This window comes from Chiloscyllium punctatum, chromosome 5 (genome assembly GCF_047496795.1).
Source record: "Chiloscyllium punctatum isolate Juve2018m chromosome 5, sChiPun1.3, whole genome shotgun sequence".
Classification (NCBI taxonomy): domain Eukaryota; kingdom Metazoa; phylum Chordata; class Chondrichthyes; order Orectolobiformes; family Hemiscylliidae; genus Chiloscyllium; species Chiloscyllium punctatum.
The window spans coordinates 36821405-36840809 of record NC_092743.1 but is presented as its reverse complement, the minus strand read 5'-3'; the positions used below and the strand labels follow the sequence as shown (position 1 = coordinate 36840809).

Here is a 19405-nt window from a genome sequence, read left to right as displayed (position 1 = left end):
AGAAGTGGACTATTTGACCCCTTGAGTCTGCTCTATCATATCTCAAACGCCAAATTCCCAACTACTCCTGACAACCCAATTCCCCTTTCTACCATAAATCTATTTGCTTCTGTCTTAAAATATTCAACAACCCTGGCTCCACCACTGTCTGAGGCAATGTTTCAAAGTCACACAATTCGCAGACAAAAATTCTAGAATGAAAGGAGATTCCCAAGTTAAAAACTGGGGCCCTAAAATGGAAAACAGTGTTCCCTAATTCTGGACTTAACTACAAGAGGAAATATCCCTTCCCTATCCACTTTATCAAGTTCATTCATGTTCAGTTATCTTCTCAATATTCTAAACTCCAGTGAAAACAGGCCCAGATTGTGCAAATCATCCTCAGAATCATGTGCTCATTCCGGAGATATTAAGCTAGTTAATTCCTCATGAATCACCACCGATGAACTTACATCTTCCTTAGATAAGGAGACCAAAAATATACACTGCATTCAAGATGTGGTATCATTTCAATCCTGGCAACTAATGTATTACATCCTTACTTTTATGTTTAATCTTACTTATAATAAAGGAGAGCATACCATTAGCCTTCTTGGTTACATATAGTACCTGCATACTAATGTTTTCTGGTGGGGAGGAAACGATTAGAAACAATTTGGAGAGACACATTTATCTGCATTTGGAGAGGCAGAGACTAATCAAGAATACTCAGCATAGTTTTGTCAAGGGAAGGTCATGTCTGATTAAATGTTTTGAAGGGGTGACCAGGTGTGCAGATTGAACAATGTTTTGATGCAGTCTACTTGGACATCAACAAGGCTTTTGATAAGGTCCCATTGGGATACTGATAACAAAGGTAAGAACCCATGGGATCAAAGAAAATTTGGCAAGTTGGATCCAAAATTGGCTGAGTGGCAGGATGCAGCTGGTGATGATTGAGGGGTACTTTCTCTTCACCTATACTTCATTTGAATGTGCTTGTGGAAGAGAGAGATGTGGTAAGTTGGCAGCATTATATTTCAGAGTGAGTGCGTAAAAAAATGTATTTACTCTAGGTACAACCACCAAAACACTGCTTAGTCAGCCAGCACACTCAGCGGGGGCTAACAGACACATGCATCTGCCTCTCAAAGGCTTTCTGACTGGGATCAATTGAGAAGGAAATAGGGATTTCAGTGTTGTCTCACTCTGTGTATAACAGAACTGGCTGTTTTATTCAGCATTAGGACTGATTGGGATAAACTGCTCACACTCATTTTCCAAAGGTAGTGGTGGTCTGGGGTTAATTAGCTATATCCTGTTTTATTGTTTGAAAACATTCATCCTGAGGGTGTTAAAAAATAATCTTCTTTGTTTTAAAAGAGATCCATTCAATTCAGGAATGTCTTTTGACGGTCTCAGGATATGCATGTTTAATCTTTTCATTTGAGATATGACTTTTGATTTCCTTTGGACAGTGAGTTAGCCTTTGAATGCATTTTTCAAATTTCTGCACAGTTTGAAAGGAAAAGTTAAATTCAAAGAATACACATTGAATAAAGTTTATATCTTAAAAGCTAGGAATATGGTCATTTTTTAGTGCACATTAGACTAAATGAACAAGGAGGAAAAGAATGCACAAGAAAGACAATGAGAAAGTCTGAACAAAAGAATGAAATACTGTGGTAATCACACTCAACTTGTTGAAGATTTACAGGGAGGACAAGTCACAGATAATCACACTGGCAATTTGTCTTGTCACAGTCCACTACATGGATGGAGTTTGCTATTTCCTCTTTGGCACGGTGGCACAGTGGTTAGCACTGCTGCCTCACAGTACCAGAGACCCAGGTTCAATTCCCACCTCAGGAGTTTGCACATTTTCCCTGTGACTGCGTGGGTTTCCTCCGGGTGGTCCGGTTTCCTCCCAAAATCCAAAAATGTGCAAGTGAGGTGGATTGGCCACGCTAAATTGCCCATAGTGTTAGGTGAAGGGGTAAGTGTAGGGGAATGGTTCTGGGTGGGTTGCGCTTCAGCGGGTCGATGTGGACTTGTTGGGCCGAGGGGCCTGTTTCCACACTGTAAGCAATCAAATCTAATCTTTCTTACTTCGGCTAAATATTGAATTCCAAAAAATAGTCATGACCAGTAGTAATAGAAGTGACAATGGCTCAAAAAAATGCACAATGTATTCAGTTATTTAATAGCATCTACTCAAGCAATGAACTTTAAGGGTATGCCCATTACATAATATTGAACCCATAAATGAAAATATCTAAATGAAGCAGAATGCACTCACCTGTCTCAGTTCTTGAGCCTCAGCCTCTGAAACTGTCTGCTCAGACATTTGTTGAGACATCTGTCCACCACTCGCTGAAACAGGATGCATAACTCTATCCAAGAAGCCAGTTGCTGCAGAAGTAAAAGCAAACACAAATTTGTATTGCTATTTATTGAGTCAAAACCTTATCTGCGTCAGTCACATTGAAGGAAGACAACCAAGTCCTGAAGGACATGCAAAAAAAAAGCTAGAACGGCTGATTCCTAGCATAGAATTATGAAGAAAGTCAGAAGTCACATGACACCAGGATATAGTCCAACAAGTTTAAAAAACCACAAGCTTTTGGAACACTGGTCCTTCAGCAAATGAAGTCTCCTCCACTTCATCTGACGAAAATGCAGCACTCTAAAAGCTTGTGATTTCAAATAAACCTATTGGACTATAACCTGGTATCATGTGACTTCTCACTTTGTGAGAAGTCCAACACTGGTGCCTCCACAACACTGTTACGAAGAAAGGCAAAGAAACTTGCAAGTTGTCTATAAGTACCTCAGAAAAGGTTAAATCATAAGATAAGAGCCCACATATAACATTGGAAGTACAACATTGGCATGGTTAGAGAATTGGCTAACGGGCAGGAAATAGTGAGTGGAAATAAAGGGTTCTTTTCCAGAGTGGTGACCCATAACCAGTGAGATTCCACAGGCATCAGTACTGGAACAGTAACAATAGAATTAATGACTTTCAGGAAGAAATAGCATATACTGTAGCCAAATTTGCAAAAGACACAAAAATAGATGGAATGAAGGTTGCAAGAGGGATGAAAACAATTTAAAGAGAGATATTGATAGGTTAAGTAAAAAAAGTTGGCAAATGGAAATAACGGAAAATGGGAAGTTATTCAATTTTAAAGGTAGAACAAAAAAAACAGAATATTATTAAATGGAGAAAGCTGCAATATAAAAGGGGCTTGGGGGTATTTGTGCATGAAATACTGGAAGCTAGCACATAGGTACAGCAGGTATCAGAAAGGCTTATGGAAAGTTGGCACTTATTTCAAGAAGGTTGGAATAGAAGAGTAAGGAAGTCTTACTGCAACTATGCAAGGTTCTGGTGAGCAGTTTTGGTTCCTGCATATATGGAAATATCTAATTTCATTTGAGGAAATTCAAACAAGGTTCGCTAGGATGATCCCTTGTATGAAGGGATTGTCTTATGAGCAAAGGCTAAGCAGGTTGGGAATCTATTCACTGGAGTTGAGAAGAATGAGCGGTGATCTCATGTAGGATTCTTAAAGGGCTTAACAGGATAAATGCTGAGAGGATGTCTTTCCTCATCCTGGAAGAGTCTTGGACTAAAGAGCATAATCTCATAATGAAGACTGAGATGTGGATGAATTTCTTCTCTCAGCAGGCGGAGTATCTTTGAAACTCCTTGCTATAGAGAGCTGTGAGGGCAGAGTCCCTGTGTATATTGAAGGCTGAAATAGATTTTTGATCAGTAGGGAAATCAAAGGTTATGGGAAAAAGGCAGGAAAACGGATGAGAGGAATGTCAGATCAGCCATGATCCTACTGAATGGCAGAGCAGGCTCGAGTGGCCGAACAGCCTTCTCCTGTTCCATTTCTTATTGTCTTATAAAAAAAATGTTAAATCTTGTTAGATAGGAAGGTATTAAATACAACATCAGACTAAAACATGACAGGAGGGTAGGAAACAGTCTTAACCTCAGTTGTAATGTGCATGTCACTGGTTTAGACCAGGTTTACACAAAAAGGTGATTATTTTATAATTATCCATATATCTGCTAAGTCATGGAAATAAAACTTAAGAAACGTAAATGAGGCTCCAATTTATCATCATCTGCATTACATGTTCAAACTAAATCAAACTCCATCCCAAAAGTACATTGGAATTATAGCTTTGAAAATTAAGGTTAAGAATCGCTGTAAAATTGATGCCAAGAGTTAACTTAATTCCATTTTATATGAGTATTAATACTTGGCCTTCAAACAGCACATGTTGTCCATCAGCAGAACTCCATCTAATCATAGTGTCCACAGCATTTTCTCTGCAACATCCATAGCTACAGAACCTACCGACTCTACTTCTCAAATTCCTTTTAAGTCAGCTATCCCAGTATAAACTTCAACTCACCCACTTCCTAATACATGCTGATTTCTGTTGGCACAGTAACAATATCACAGTTCCCACCATTTATAATTTCTTCCAGAGACTCTTTTTTGCAATCTACTCCAGTCCTACACGTCCCTCCAAGATTGAACATTTTTGGACTATTACCATTCTAGGTGTTGTTGCATCTTACACACTACCTCTTTAATTATGCCTTTGGCTACCTTATCAGTTTTTAGTTTAAACATCTATCTTTCCTCTTCATATCTAAAGTCCAAGAGCACATTGTCCCTGTGGAAGTTTCAAAATAGATATTACGCAGGGTACTTGAAGCTATGGAGAAATCAAACACCAATGATGTTGTTAATATTTCCAAAAATCTGAACTACAGATTGTTTAGATAATTACACAGAGTATGGAAAATGTGTTTCTGGGACATAGATGGTGTAGCAAAGAAAATTGATGATGGACATTTGAAGGGATCAGTGATTAAGAGAAAGAGTTTTTAGAGCAGAACAGATCAACGACATCTTTCCAGGTACTGAATTTTCCTATGTGTACTAGATTAGACCAGATTAGATTCCCTACAGTATGGAAACAGGCCCTTCAGCCCAACAAGTCCATACCGACCCTCCAAAGAGTAACCCACCCAGACCCATTTCTCTCTGACTAATGCACCTAACACTATGGGCAATTTAGCATGGCCAATTCACCTGACCTGCACATCTTTGGATTGTGGGAGGAAACCCACACAGACACGGGGAGAATGTGCAAAATCCACACAGAGAGTCCAAGGCTGGAATCGAACTTGGGACCCTGGTGCTGTGAGGCAGCAGTGCTAACCACTGAGCAACCGTGCCACCTTCAAGATCCAAATGTCTGTAAATTTATCATATCTTGTAAGCCAATATATGAAAATACCAGTTTAAGTGGCCAGTTTCTGTAGTCACATCACATTGAAAAGTATTTGTAACAGTTTTCAGGCAGAAATGCTGAGTGGATGATCCATCTCAGCCTCCCCCAGAGGTCTGCAGCATCACAGGTGCCAGTCTTCAACCAATTCAATTTACTCCACATATTTTAAAAATGGCTGGTGGCATTACATACTGCGAAGGATATGGGGGCCATGGCAACATTCTGGCAATAGTACTAAAGCCATGTACTCGTATCCTTTCAGCACACCTAGCCAAGTTGTTCCAGTACATCTACAACACTGGTATCTATGCAGCAATGTGGAAAATTGCTCAGGTATGTCCTATACACACAAAGATGAATATAATCTGGCCAATTACCATCACATGAGTCTACTCTCAACCTGTAAAAAGAAGAAGTGTGTCATCAACAGTGCTATCAAACAGCACTTAGCAATAACCTGGTTGCTGATGCCCAGTTTGGCTTCTCCCAAGGCCACTCAGCTCCTAACCTCATTACAACATTGATTCAAACACAGACAAAACAGCTGAATTCCCGAGGGTAAGAATGATTGTCCTTGACATCAGGCTGCATTTGACTGAGTGTGGTATCAAAGAGCCCTAGCAAAACTGGAATCTATGTGAATCAGGGGGAGACTCTCTGCTGGTTGTAGCCATACCTAGCATATAGGAATATGGTTATAGTTATTGGAGGGCATGGATCTCAGGTCTTCTGCAGAAGTTCCTCAGGGACTACTGCTCAATCATCACCGGTTATTTCACCCTCCATCATAAAATCAGAAGTAGGGATGCTTGCTGGTGATTGCACAATGTTTAGCCATTTGATACTCCTCAGATTCTGAAGCAGTTCAAAGGTAGCAACATCTGGACAATTTTCAGGTTTGGACTGAAAAGTGGCAAGTAACATTTGCACCACACAAATGCAGGTACTTACCATCTCCAACTAGAAAGAGTCTAACTATCATTCCATGACATTTAGTAGTTGTTACTATTACTTAATTCCCCCACTATCCTTCAGGTTACTGTTGACCAGAAGGTGAACTGCACCAGCCATGTAAATACTGTGACTAGCAAGCAACTCACCTCCAGGCTCCCAAAGCCTGTTCACCATCTACAATGCACAAGTCAGGAGTGTGATGGAATAGTTCCCACTTGCCTGGATGAGTGCAGCTGCAACAACACTTGTGAAACTTGACACCAGCCATGACAAAACAGCCCTCATGATTGGGACTACATCTACAAAGATCCACACTCTCCACTACCAATACACAGCCACATTAGTGTGTATCACCTACGAGACTACTGGAGAAATTTACCAAGGGTCTTTCACACAACAGATTCCAAAACAATGAGCACTTCCATCCTAAAGGATTGAAGGTTCACAGGATGCCCCAAAGTACTTTACAAGCGCTTAATCATTTTGAAGTTTAGCCATGAAAAACAATTTGCAAACACTAATGACAGATTATAAAGTGCCTTTGATGAGCATGCAAATTGGGAGTGAAATATTTGAAAATTAATTGTAGATGGGATTTGCAAATTTTGCAAAATTATATGTTTGTTCTTTCAATGTCCTAGCATCTAATGAACATGGACTTTGTGCTTTCGTCAATCAAGTGACACTGTCCCAGCCATTTTCTAATGCCACTTCACAGCTCAAGGGTAGAAAGTGATGGCAGGGATTGCAGTCAGCACTAGGTTGCACCTGGTGGCCAGATACTCCTTCAAAAAAGCTCAAAACCTTCAAGTCTCCTTTCATACTAGTCAACAGCCAATTTCCATGCATACTCCCCCATGTGAAGACCTACTCTACAAGTGTACTCTCTCATCCCTGAACCCCAGCATTACACCTTGATTTCACCCTGCTCCTCAATGCTCCCCCTCTGGAGGTATTGGCAGTGATCACAGCTACTAAAACACTCTCCCATACCCTATGTTACACTTTATACTACACCCTATTCACCTTGAGTATTCCCTCCCCATTACTATCCTTGTCCCCCACCTCACAAAATGCCTGTCCGACCCTCTCCCACTAGCCTTCACTCCTCAAATTCTTTAGGCAGTGATGCCACTGAATGACTTCAACAAGCAGCCCCTAGAAATGGCTGACTAGATCCTTGACCATTGTATTTGCAACTAACAATACATAATTCCTCAGATTGCTTGAGTTGACCCAACAGGACTGACCACTGACCACTAGACTGTACTGGAATGGATCACCTGAGCACCAGCCTTCAAAGCAGGTGACTGACAGTGGAAAAGCACTTGGACTGTGTGCAGACTGTACCAGTGACTGCTCAGGCTGACAGTGGCTCCCTCTCAAGAAAACTGAAGACTATCCCCTACTAGTTTCCACCATAGCCATATCATTGAGTTGATGTGCAGTGTGTTTGCCACACAGGCAGCTGGCACAATGTAGGTATTAGACTGAAGTTTTGGTGGACTCCTCATCAGGATCCACACCCAGCCACCACTGGATAGATCTACATTGACAAGTGGCCTGTATTGGTGGCTGTGCAAACAATCACATCAGTTAAAGCAGTGGCTGAGGAGATGGTGTAGTGTCACAGGTAGACAGGGTAGTGAAGGAGGTCTTTGACATGCTTGCCTTCGTTTGTCAGAGCACTGAGTATAGGAGTTGGGACATCATGTCACAGCTAAAAAGAACATTGGTGAGATCACTTTTGGAGTACTACACACAGTTCTGGTCGCTCTGCTACAGGAGGATGTTAGTAAATTGGAAAGGGTTTACAAAAAAACATTTACAAGGATGTTAGAGGAAGACTGGAGGGCTTGAGTTATAGGCACATGCTGGATAGTGTGGACCTTTTTTTTTGGAGTGTAGGAAGTTAAGGGGTTCATAAAATCATGAGGCGTAGATAAGGTGAATAGCAAAAGTCTTTTGTTCAAAATTAAAGGGTATAGGTTTAAGGTCAGAGGAGAAAAATTTAAAAGGGAGCTGAGGGGTAACGTTTTCATACTGATGGCCATGTGTATACATCAAATCAATTGGCAGAGGAAATGATAGAGGCAGGTACAGTTACAACATTTAAAAGACATTTGGACAAGGACCAGTGACCATAGTTCTACTAATTTTAAGATTGTTATGGAGAGGGACGAAAACAGGTTCAAGTTCGAAATTGGGGCAATACAAATTTTTATGGAATTAGACAGGGTCTTGCAGGGATTGATTGGAGTAGTTTGCTTGCAAGCTAAGGGACCTCCAGAAAATGGGAGGTCTTTAAAAGTGAGATAGCTAGAGTTCAATGTCTATATGTTCTTGTGAGGGTAAAAGGCAAGGTTGACAGGAATAGGGAACCCTGGATGAAAAGAGATATTGAGGCTTTGACCAGAAAAAAGGAGGTGTGGCTCAGGTACTGCGAGCGAGAATCATGGGAATCCCTGGAGATATATAGGGAATATAGGAGTTTACTGAAGGAGAAGGAGAAGGAAGGAGAAAAGGTGACTTGAGATAGCCTTGGCTGAGAAGATTAAGGTGAATCCAAAAAAGGTTCTTTAAGCATATTAAAGGAAAAAGAATAACTAGAGAGAGAATAAGACCCCTCAAGGACCAAAATGGACGTGTATATGTAGAACAGAGAGAGATGGACGAGATCCTGAATGAGTATTTCTCCTCTGTGTTTACCATGGAGAAAGACATTAAGACTTGGGAAAGTTAGTGGTCATATCTTGGGGATAGTCTGTATTACAGTAGACAATGTGCTGGATGTATTAAAATGTATGAAGGTGGATAAATCACTTGCACCTGACCAGATATATGCGAGTACACTGCAAGAGGCTACAGGAGGAATTATGGAGGCTCTGGCTGATATTTTTGTATTATTGTTAGCCATGGGTAAGGTCCCAGAAGACTGGAGGGTAGCGAGTGGCATGCCCTGATTCAAGAAGGTCTGCAAAGAAAATCCTAGAAATATAGAGCAGTAAGCCTAACATTTGTGGTGGGTAAGTTACTGGAGAAGTTTTCGAGATAATGTATACATACATTGCAGAACACAGGGTTTGATTAGGAATAGTCAGCATAGCTTTGTGCGTGGGAGATCATGCCTCACAAATTTGTTAGAGTTCTTTGATGAAGTGACCAGGAAGGTTGACAAGGGCAGGGCAGTAGTCTATATGGATTTCAGTAAGGCCTTTGATAAGGGTGCTATGGAAGGTTAGAACACAAGGAATCCAGGACAAACTGGTAAATTGGATACATAATTGGCTTGATGGTAAGATGCAGAAGGTAATAGTGGAAGGATGCTTATTGGACTGGAGGCCTGTGACTAGTGTCTCAGTGGTCGGTGCTGGGCGCGCTGTTTGTTATCTATATCAATGATTTGGATGCAAATGTACAAGGCGTGATTAGTAAGTTTGCAGATTAGTAAGTTTACAGATGACACTAAAATGGGAGGTATTGTGGACAGTGAGAAAGTCTATCAGAAATTGCAGCAGAACCTTGATCAGTTGGGGAAGTGGGCTGAGAAATGGCAAATGGGGTTTAAAAAAGATAAGTGTGAGGCCTTGCATTTTGGAAAGTCAAATCAAGATAGGAGTTTCAAGGTTGAAAAATGTGGTGCTGGAAAAACACAGCAGGCCAGGCAGCATCCGAGGAGCAGGAGAATCAACGTTTTGGGCATAAGCCCTTCTTCAGGAATGAGGCTGATGTGCCAGGCGGGCTGAGATAAAAGGTGGGGGGGGTGGGGGCGCTGGGAATACGATAGGTGGAAGGAGGTGAGGGTGAGGGTGATAGGCCGGAGAGGGGGTGGGTGCGGAAAGGTCTGGTAGAAGATTGCAGGTCAAGAGGGCGGTGCTGAATCCGGGGGTTGGGACTGAGATAAGTTGGGACTGAGATAAGTTGGGGGGAGGGGAAAATGAGGAAGCTGGAGAAATCTACATTCATCCCGTGTGGTTGGAGGGTTCTTAGGTGGAAGATGAGACATGTCCTTGGCCTCCTCCATCACCAGACCCTGACCACACGACACCTGGAAGAAGAGCGCCTCATCTTCCGCCCTCTTGACCTGCAATCTTCTTCCCGATCTCTCTGCCCCCACCCCTTCTCCAGCCTTTCACCCTCACCCTCACCTCCTTCCACCTATCGTATTCCCAATGCCCCTCCCCCAAATTCCCTCCTCCCTTTTATCTCAGCCCACCTGGCACACCAGCCTCATTCCTGAAGAAGGGCTTATGCCCAAAACGTCGATTCTCCTGCTCCTCAGATGCTGCCTGGCCTGCTGTGTGTTTCCAGCACCACATTTTTCAACTCTGGTCTCCAGCATCTTCAGTCCTCACTTTCTCCTAGGAGTTTCAAGGTGAATGGTAGCACCTTAAGGAGCGTAGTAGAACAGAGGGATCTTGCAGATCAGGAGAACGGTTCTGTGAAAGTGCACTCACAGGTAGACAGGGCAGTGAACAGAGCTTTTGGCACAGTGGGCTTCATCAGTCAGGGCATTGAGTATAGAAGCTGGGAAATTATGTTGCAGTTGTACAGAATGTTGGTGAGGTTGCACTTGGAGTATTGTGTTCAGTTTTGGTCACCAAGGAAGTATGTTATTAAACTGGAAAGAGTGAAGAAGAAATTTACAAGGAGGTTGCCAGGACTCAATGGTCTAAACTATTGGGAGAGGTTGGACAATCTAGGACCTTTACCTTTACAGCATTGGAGACTGAATGGTGGGGGTTGGTAGTCGGGAGAATTCACTGTCTTTTTTCCCTGGATTGGGAAATCAATGACTAGAGGGCATCAGGTTTCGGTTAGAGGGGAAAGAATAAAGGGGACCCGAGGGTGGTATGCATATGGAGCTGCCAGCACAAGTGGTTGAGCTGCATACATTAACAACATTTAAAAGGCATTTGGAATGGATAAAAAAGCGGATGGGCCAAATGCAGGAAATAGGGTTAGAGTTGATGGACATTTTGGTCAGTATGGACCAGTTTGGGTCAAAGGTGTACAACTAGGAAAGGTGTAGAGAGATAGGGGCCAAACACAGGCAAATTTGACTTGTTTGTTTAGGAAACCTGGTCAGCATGGACAAGTTGGACTGAAATGTCTGTTTCTGTGTTGTATGACTCTATGAGGTCAATATGGCAATACTATTAGCCTTTGGCACTGGTGAACAAACAAGGCATGGAAGTAGGTACTAAGTGACCAAGTACTATGACATCAAGAAAGCAGCCCTGAGATGGAGCCTGGCCAAATCCATGAACCAGGTGCCTGTTCCTCCGCACAATGTGTCTTGTTGTGGCTTTTCAATGCCAGACAGCAGTGTGGTCTGCAGTGTAAATCTGTGCCTCTAAGAGGTTTGCAAATGGATAGAAGTGTCTTAATAGTCAAGAGGGATTGGCAAGTGCCAAATGGCAGTGCCATGGATATGGGGTGCATGCAGCTGGTCCACATGGATGGTGCTCTGAGATATGTGCTAGTCATAAACAGCATGGAGGTCCTTCAGTGCAAGTGACAAGTTAAATGCACTGATTACCCACTCTGGTTTTCATGTCAAGTTTTATTGATGTTGAGCTTGTTCAGTGCACTTGGTAAGATAGAAAGCTGGATGTTAATGAAGCAAATTGGTCCATAAAAACATTTAACAAGCAATAATCCCCCCAGTTTGAAAATGCTGCTGCCTAGAAGCATAATGTTCTTGATGTTGTTATGGGTCTCATCTGACCTTTTGTTCAATTCTGCCTCAAATCTCATGATAGCCCACATTGTCAAACCTCTATGATTCTGTCCAAAGATCACTGTCCAGTGGAGTGCAGGTTTAATAAAAGGTTTTAAAAATGATCAATGCTCATGATGAGACAAATGCAAAAAGGTGTATTCACCCTAACATCTAGCTGAGGATAGGTAGCTTAGCTTAAGAAAGATAGTAAGATCAATGCTGGCACTCTCTACTTTGACTGGGAGGTGTGTACATTAGGTCAGCATCGTGGTGAAGCAGACTGGTGCAATATTAAAAGATTAAATGGGAATATCTTTTTGGACATTATAGTAATATTAAAAGGTTAAACTGCACTGAGTGAACATTCTGGAAGTGAGTGGGGATGACAGTCATGCAGGAATGTGAATGACTCCCACTCCAATTAGCCAGTCATTTGCTACTACTACCCCTACTATTATCAAATCAAACTATCGTTCAATCTCTTCCATTCAGAAATGCATTCTAGCCATCCTCTGAAGCTAGGTATGTCACACCTGCGTTGTCTTGGGGAATCACTGAGTCAGGAAATCGTTCGCATAACAAGTCCCCAGGATTAGGGTATTTACAATTACATTATCTTTGAGGATGATCTCATGCTACAATTGCACCTGGGGTAACATATGACTGTGAGGAAGTGACTGAGGATTGTCTTGAGTGGCATGCGACTATGGAGTGGCCAGAGTATCTGTGAGCATGACCAACTGACCTGCAGAAAGGGGATGTGTTTTCTTTGTTCAGGGCCCCTCTGACTCTACTTCGCACACCAGTGAAGAAGGTCAAAGAGGGTCACCTACCTTGTACAGGTGTTAATAAACTAACTGTTTGCAGAAATTGGTGTGTGTGAATTGCATCTCCTGTGTGAAACCTTGGAAAAAGAACCTAACAATAAGAGAGTGAACCCAAGTGAGAAGATCAGCAGTGGAGGGAGATAAAAATCTGGCAGAACAATGACTCTCCCTGTCAGACCTAAAGTGTGAAATCACAGGAAAACAGGTCAGTACGTGGTGGTTACTTCTTGTCTCTCTTTTATTTGGTCTTGTGTTTTGAATTAGGTGATATTATTACAGTTGAAAAGTACATAGTTAGGATACACACTTAAAATAATAAACATCCAAATTAATTAATCAAATAAAAGAGGGATGGGCAGTTGAGGCATTGCAACTGTAGTATGTAGGAGCTGGTGTATCCTAACTATGCACTTTTCATTGCAGAAGATAGAGGCTCATGGTATTGGGGGTAGCGCCTTAGCACAATTGAGGTTTTGTAAACACACAGAAGACAGTTAAAAATCACACAACACCAGGTTATAGTCCAACAGATTTAATTGGAAGCTTTCGGAGTACCGCTCCTTCATCAGGTGGTTGTGGAGGACACAATTGTAAGGCACAGAATATGGCAAAAGTTTAGTGTGATGTAACTGAAATGATACATTGAAAAATACCTTGATTGTCTGTTGAGTTTTTCATCTGTTCGAATACCATGATAGTTTCACTTCTTTCATGTGAAAATCACACAACCTTTTTTTAAAAGTTGCATTTTCAGGTTAACTGTAATAATTGGTATTAGCTAGACAATATGTTGAAGGTGTTAGCCCCCCATGTTCTCTGTCTGTGCCATGATGTTTAGATTGATTCTAGTCTAAAAAGTGAAATAACAGAGTTTGACATGAATTCATGCAGTTTTTGAGCAAAGTACAATGTAACTACACGGTGATATCAACAAGTTTCATCCCACCATCAAACTCACCATGGACTACTCTCGACTATCTGTCTCATTACTGGACACGTGCATCTCCATCAAGGATGGACACCTCAGCACCAGACTCTACTGCAAACCCACAGACAACCTCACAATGCTACACTTCTCCAGCTTCCACCCAAAACATATTAAAACAGCCAGTCCCTATGGACAAGCCCTATGCGTACACTGGATCTGCTCAAATGAGGAGGAATGTAACGGGCACCTGGAAGTACTCAGGGATGCTCTCATAAGAATGGGGTGCGATGCTCAACTCATCGACCGCCAGTTCCGACGTGCCACAGCAAGAAACTGTAATGACCTCTTCAGGAGACAGACACGTGCTGCAACCGACAGGGTACCCTTCGTTGTTCAGTACTTCGCAGGAGCTGAAAAACTACGCCACGTTCTTAGTGACCTGCAACACATTATCAGTGAGGATGAGCACCTCGCCAAGACCTTCCCCACACCTCCACTGCTTGCCTTTAAACAACTGCCAAACCTCAAACAGATCATTGTTCGTAGCAAGCTGCCCGGCTTTCAGGACAACTCCATACAACCCTATCACGGTAGGCGCTGCAAGATGTGTCAGAGTGTGGGCATGGATACCACCATTACACATGGGGACACCTCCCACCATGTACGTGGCAGGTACTCATGTGACTCAACCAATGTTGTCTAATTATACGTTTCAGGCAAGGATGCCCTGAGGTATGGTACATTGGGGAAACCGAACAAAAGCTACAGCAACAGATGAATGGGCACCGCACAACAATCAACAGACAAGAGTGTTCCCTCCCAGTTGGGGAACACTTCAGCGGTCCAGGACATTCGACCTTGGACCTTCGGGTGACCATCCTCCAAGGCGGACTTTGGGACAGGCAGCAGCGAAAAATGTCGAGCTGAGGATGGATAGCTAAGCTCCATACTCATAGAGAGGGCCTCAACCGGGACCTTGAGTTCATGTCACACTACAGGTGACCACCATTGCACTACACACACACTTCTATGCATGCGCGCGCGCGCGCACACACACACACACGCACTCCTATGCGCGCACACACACACTCACTACACTCACACTCTCTCCCACAGACACTCCCAACCCCCCACCCCAAACACAAACACTCACATGCACCCCCTCACAGACTTAAGACACTCTACACTCTCTCTCACACAATCACAATCCCCTCCCCCCCCCCCCCCCCCCAAGACAGACAGACAGAGATATTTGTGGGGTGAATTTGTACTTGCAGAGTTACATTGCTCAAAAACTGCATGAATTCATGTAAAATTCTTATCTCATTTTTTAGATTAGAATCAATCTAAACATCATGGCACAGACAGAGAACACAGGGGGCTAACACCTTCAACATATTGTCTAGCTAACACCAATTGTTACAGTTAACCTGAGAATGTAACTTTAGAAAAAAGTGAAACTATCATAATATTCGAACAGATGAAAGACTCAACAGACAATCAAGGTATTTTTCAATGTATAATTTCAGCTACACCACACTGTAAACTTTTGCTATAAATTCTGTGCCTTACAATTGTATCCTTCACAACCACCTGATGAAGGAGCGGCGCTCCGAAAGCTAGTGCTTCCAATTAAACCTGTTGGACTATAACCTGGTGTTGTTTGACTTTTAACTTTGTACACCCCAGTCCAACACCGGCATCTCCAAATCACAGAAGACAGAGTTGGGAAATGTGTAACTCATCGAATGCCACAAGGATCATATCTGGGGACTTCAATTCTTTATCATCTACATTAGTGAATTGGCAGGGCATAGTTTTATTTTACCAAGAATGGTTAAACAGTTTAAGCCTTTATTCATTAGTGTTTAGATGAATGAGGATCATCTGATTGAAAGACACTAGGTTAGTAAGTTTGCAGATGACACTAAAATTGTTGGTGTGGTGGACAGCGAATAAGATTACCTCAGAGTTCAATGGGATCTTGATCAGATGGGCCAAAGAGTGGCAGATGGAATTTAATTTAGATAAATATGAGGTGCTTCATTTTGGAAAGGCAAATCAGGGCAGGACTTATACACTTAATGGTAAGGTTCGGGGTAATGTTGCTGAACAAAGAGACCCTGGAGTGCAGATTCACTGTCTCTCAAGAGTGGAATTGCACATAAGTAGGATAGTGAAGGTGGCATTTGGTTTGCTTTCCTTTATTGGTCACAGCATTGAATATACGAGCCAGGAGGTCATGTTGCAGCTGTACAGGACATTGGTTAGGCCACTGTTGGAATATTGCGTGCAATTCTGGTCTCCTTCCTATCGGAAAGATGTTGTGAAACTTGAAAGGGTTCAGAAAAGATTTACAAGGATGTTGCCAGGGTTGGAGGATTTGAGCTATCGGGAGAGGCTTAACAGGCTGGGGCTGTTTTCCCTGGAGTGTCGGAGGCTGAGGGGTGACCTTATAGAGGTTTACAAAATTATGAGGGGCATGGATAGGGTAAATAGGCAAAGTCTTTTCCCTGGGGTCAGGGAGTCCAGAACTAGAGGGCATAGGTTTAGGGTGAGGGTGGCAAAATGATATAAAAGAGACCTAAGGGGCAACGTTTTCGCGCAGAGGGTGGTACATGTATGGAATGAGCTGCAGAGGAAGTGGTGGAGGCTGGTACAAATGCAACATTTAAAAGGCATTTGGATGGGTATATGAATAGGAAGGGTTTGGAGGGATATGGGCCAGGTGCTGGCAGGTGGGACTAGATTGGGTTGGGATATCTGGTCAGCATGGACGGGTTGGACCGAAGGGTCTGCTTCCATGCTGTACATCTCTATGACTCTAAGTCCACACTGATCCTCCAAAGAGCATTCCACTCAGACTCATCCCCTATCCTATACCTGTAGCCCTGCATTCCCCATTCCCTAATCAACCTAGTATCCAGGGATGTGCAGGCTATGTGCAATTTAGCATAGCCAATCCACCTAACTTGCACATCTTTGAACTCCCAAGCAGACACTGGGAGAAAAAATGTAAACTCCACACAGTCACTCAAGGGTGGAATCAAACCGGTGTCCTTAGCCCTCTGCTAATTACTGAGCCACCATAACTAAACATAATTCACTCTTGCTGCTACACAACTGAAAATACGGTCTCCACTCCCAATACTAGCTTGAAAGAGCAAAGTCTAACTTTCTATAACACAGTAATTTTCAGAGTAATGCCCAGAGGAAGTTCCAGACATTCGCTACCCAAAGAGCCGTGAAAACTGGATCACTGAAAGTATTGAAAGGGGGAGGTAGATACATTGCTTAAATATTGAGGTGTTGAGGGCAATGAGGAGCTGGCATGAAAGGGAAGTTGAGGCCTGGGACAGATCAAGCATGGTCTTATCAAATAGTGGACTAGGGTCAAGGGCTGCAGGACCTACTCCTCCTGCTTATGAGCAATTGTCATTTTTAATTACGAATAATAAAGAACAAAATTGAGGGAAATTCATTAAAATAGTTGTTAAGAACACAGAGTATTTTCCCATATGGATGAGAGCAGAAACAATGCAAAGCAGATTAAAGTTGACTGGAAAATGTCAGGACAATAAGAATAAATTTTGGATTGCTCTGGTAAAGAGCTGTACTTACTCCCCTTTCTGTACTGTAACTTTATTCTGTTCTGTGAGAAGCAAATACAAACACTTGTATTTAATAGTGTCAGACATTGTCACATTATACCAAATAATGGTTATAGCTACTCAAACTACATCTCTTCACCACCTACACATATCTATCATAATCTTCAAATGTTCACACAAGAAGGAATAATAAAAACATTAGAGTGCAAGTCTACCAGAGTCAAAGAGATGGTTTTTCCTTCGGCCTTGAGAAGAAGGAAGAAATTGTGATAGAAATAGGGTGCATCAGAGCAATGTAGAGTCTGATTTTGCTTTTCAAAATTAATATTGTAGCTGGAGTGTATTTTGAGTTGTGTAGCAGAAAAGGTGAATTATGTTTTGTCATTAAAGTACTGAAGGCTATAGACACAATCAGAAATGATTACCTAAAAGCATCAAACCAGAAATGATGTGGGTGTTATTTTTCTTTCAGTGGAAACTAGTGGAAATAATCATCATAACTGATGGGATGAAGGAAAGCAAAGTATGATGAACCCAATTTTCATAAACAAGTTCATAATTTCATTATTTTTCCCCAGTTGACACGTTATCGTTTAAATAAATGTGCATATATTCATACTCTAAATTTTAGCATCCTGCCTTTCCTACTCATTGAGATATCCATGTACAAATACAAGGCACACCCCCCCAAGATTATATCTAATCATCCATTCTTCATGCAGACAGTGTGTTAATAAGTGCCCCTACAATCTCATTCTCCACGTCCATATGTGTATGTTGCCTTGTATTTCAAGATGAGGGCAGGCAACGAGGGCCTATCTGTAGGGAAAAAAAAAGCATGGATTCTAAAATCATTGTAGTGCAAAGGTTAGATGGGAAGAAAGAAGCTTGTTAAGAAAAACTTGCATTTCAAATTGCTATTCTATCCTCCCCTGTTTCCCCAAATGAAATGAATGAAAATATATTAAACAACTTCTCCCTACCATCCTAAGAACCAAGCTACCCTAATGGAAAGTTCTGTACATATTAACATGAATTTGATCTCCACGATAACACATGATGGTGCACGAGAGATCATAGTTTTAGGTTCAGGAATGGCAGATTTAAGACAGAGACGAGTCATGAATCTGTGGAATTCACTACCTTAGAGTGTGGTAGATACTGGGGCACTGAATAAGTTTAAGGAGGAGATAGACAGAGTTTTAATTAGTAATGGGTTGAAGGGTTAGAGCGAGCAAGAGGATAGAATTGAGGCGGAGGTGATATCAGCCATAAATCGAGCAGGTTCGAGAGGCTGCTTCTGCTGTAGTTATTACGTTCACATAATCAACACTCCACTGAAATAGGTATTGCTTGCGGCTCAGTGCATAGCACTCTCACCTCTGAACCAGGAAGTTGTGTATTCAAGTGTTACTTTGATAAACTATTAAACCAAATACCCCATCTGTTTTCTCAGCTGGATGCAAAACGTTCCTATGGCACTCGTACTGAAAAAAGGGAAGATCTCTGCTACATCACAGGCAATATTGTTCTTCAACCAAGAGCATTAAAGGGCATTTCCAGCCATTAACTCATTATTTGTGGAACCTTGTTACAGCCACATTGTTTTGCCAAAATCCTACATTACAACATTGACTTCAAAATTGCCTAATTGGCTGTATGGCACTTTGCAATATACTCAAATACTGGAAGATACTGTGTCAGGTATCAGGGGGGTGGCACAGTGGCTCAGTGGTTAGCACTGCTGCCTCACAGCACTAGGGACCGGGGTTCGATTCCAGTCTCGGGCGACTGTCTGTGTGGAGTTTGCATATTCTCCCAGTGTCTGCATGAGTTTCCACCGGGTGCTCTGGTTTCCTCCCACAAGCCAAAGATGTGCAAGTTAGGTGAGTTGGCCATGCTAAATTCCCCATAGCGTTCTGGGATGTGTAGGTTAGGCAAATTAATCAGAAGAGATGTAAAGTAATTGGAGAGGGGAATGGGTCTAGGTGGGATACTCTTCGGAGGATCGGTGTGGTCTTGTTGGGCCAAATGAGCGGTTTCCACACTGTAG

The 19405-nt window shown here is 42.3% G+C and overlaps 1 protein-coding gene across 5 annotated transcripts in view; it reads right to left on the bottom strand.

Annotated features, from left to right (window-relative positions):
• Positions 1-19405, bottom strand: part of snap47 (synaptosome associated protein 47) — a 61867-nt gene that overhangs the window by 17658 nt on the left and 24804 nt on the right. For 4 of the 5 annotated variants that reach the window (XM_072570046.1, XM_072570047.1, XM_072570045.1 and 1 more), the window contains exon 4: positions 2279-2391. In XM_072570046.1, the coding sequence (XP_072426147.1) occupies positions 2279-2391 (113 nt within the window). Of the gene's footprint in view, positions 1-2278; positions 2392-13665; positions 14181-19405 lie in introns of those variants that run through there. The other variant, XM_072570048.1, reaches the window with a different exon arrangement.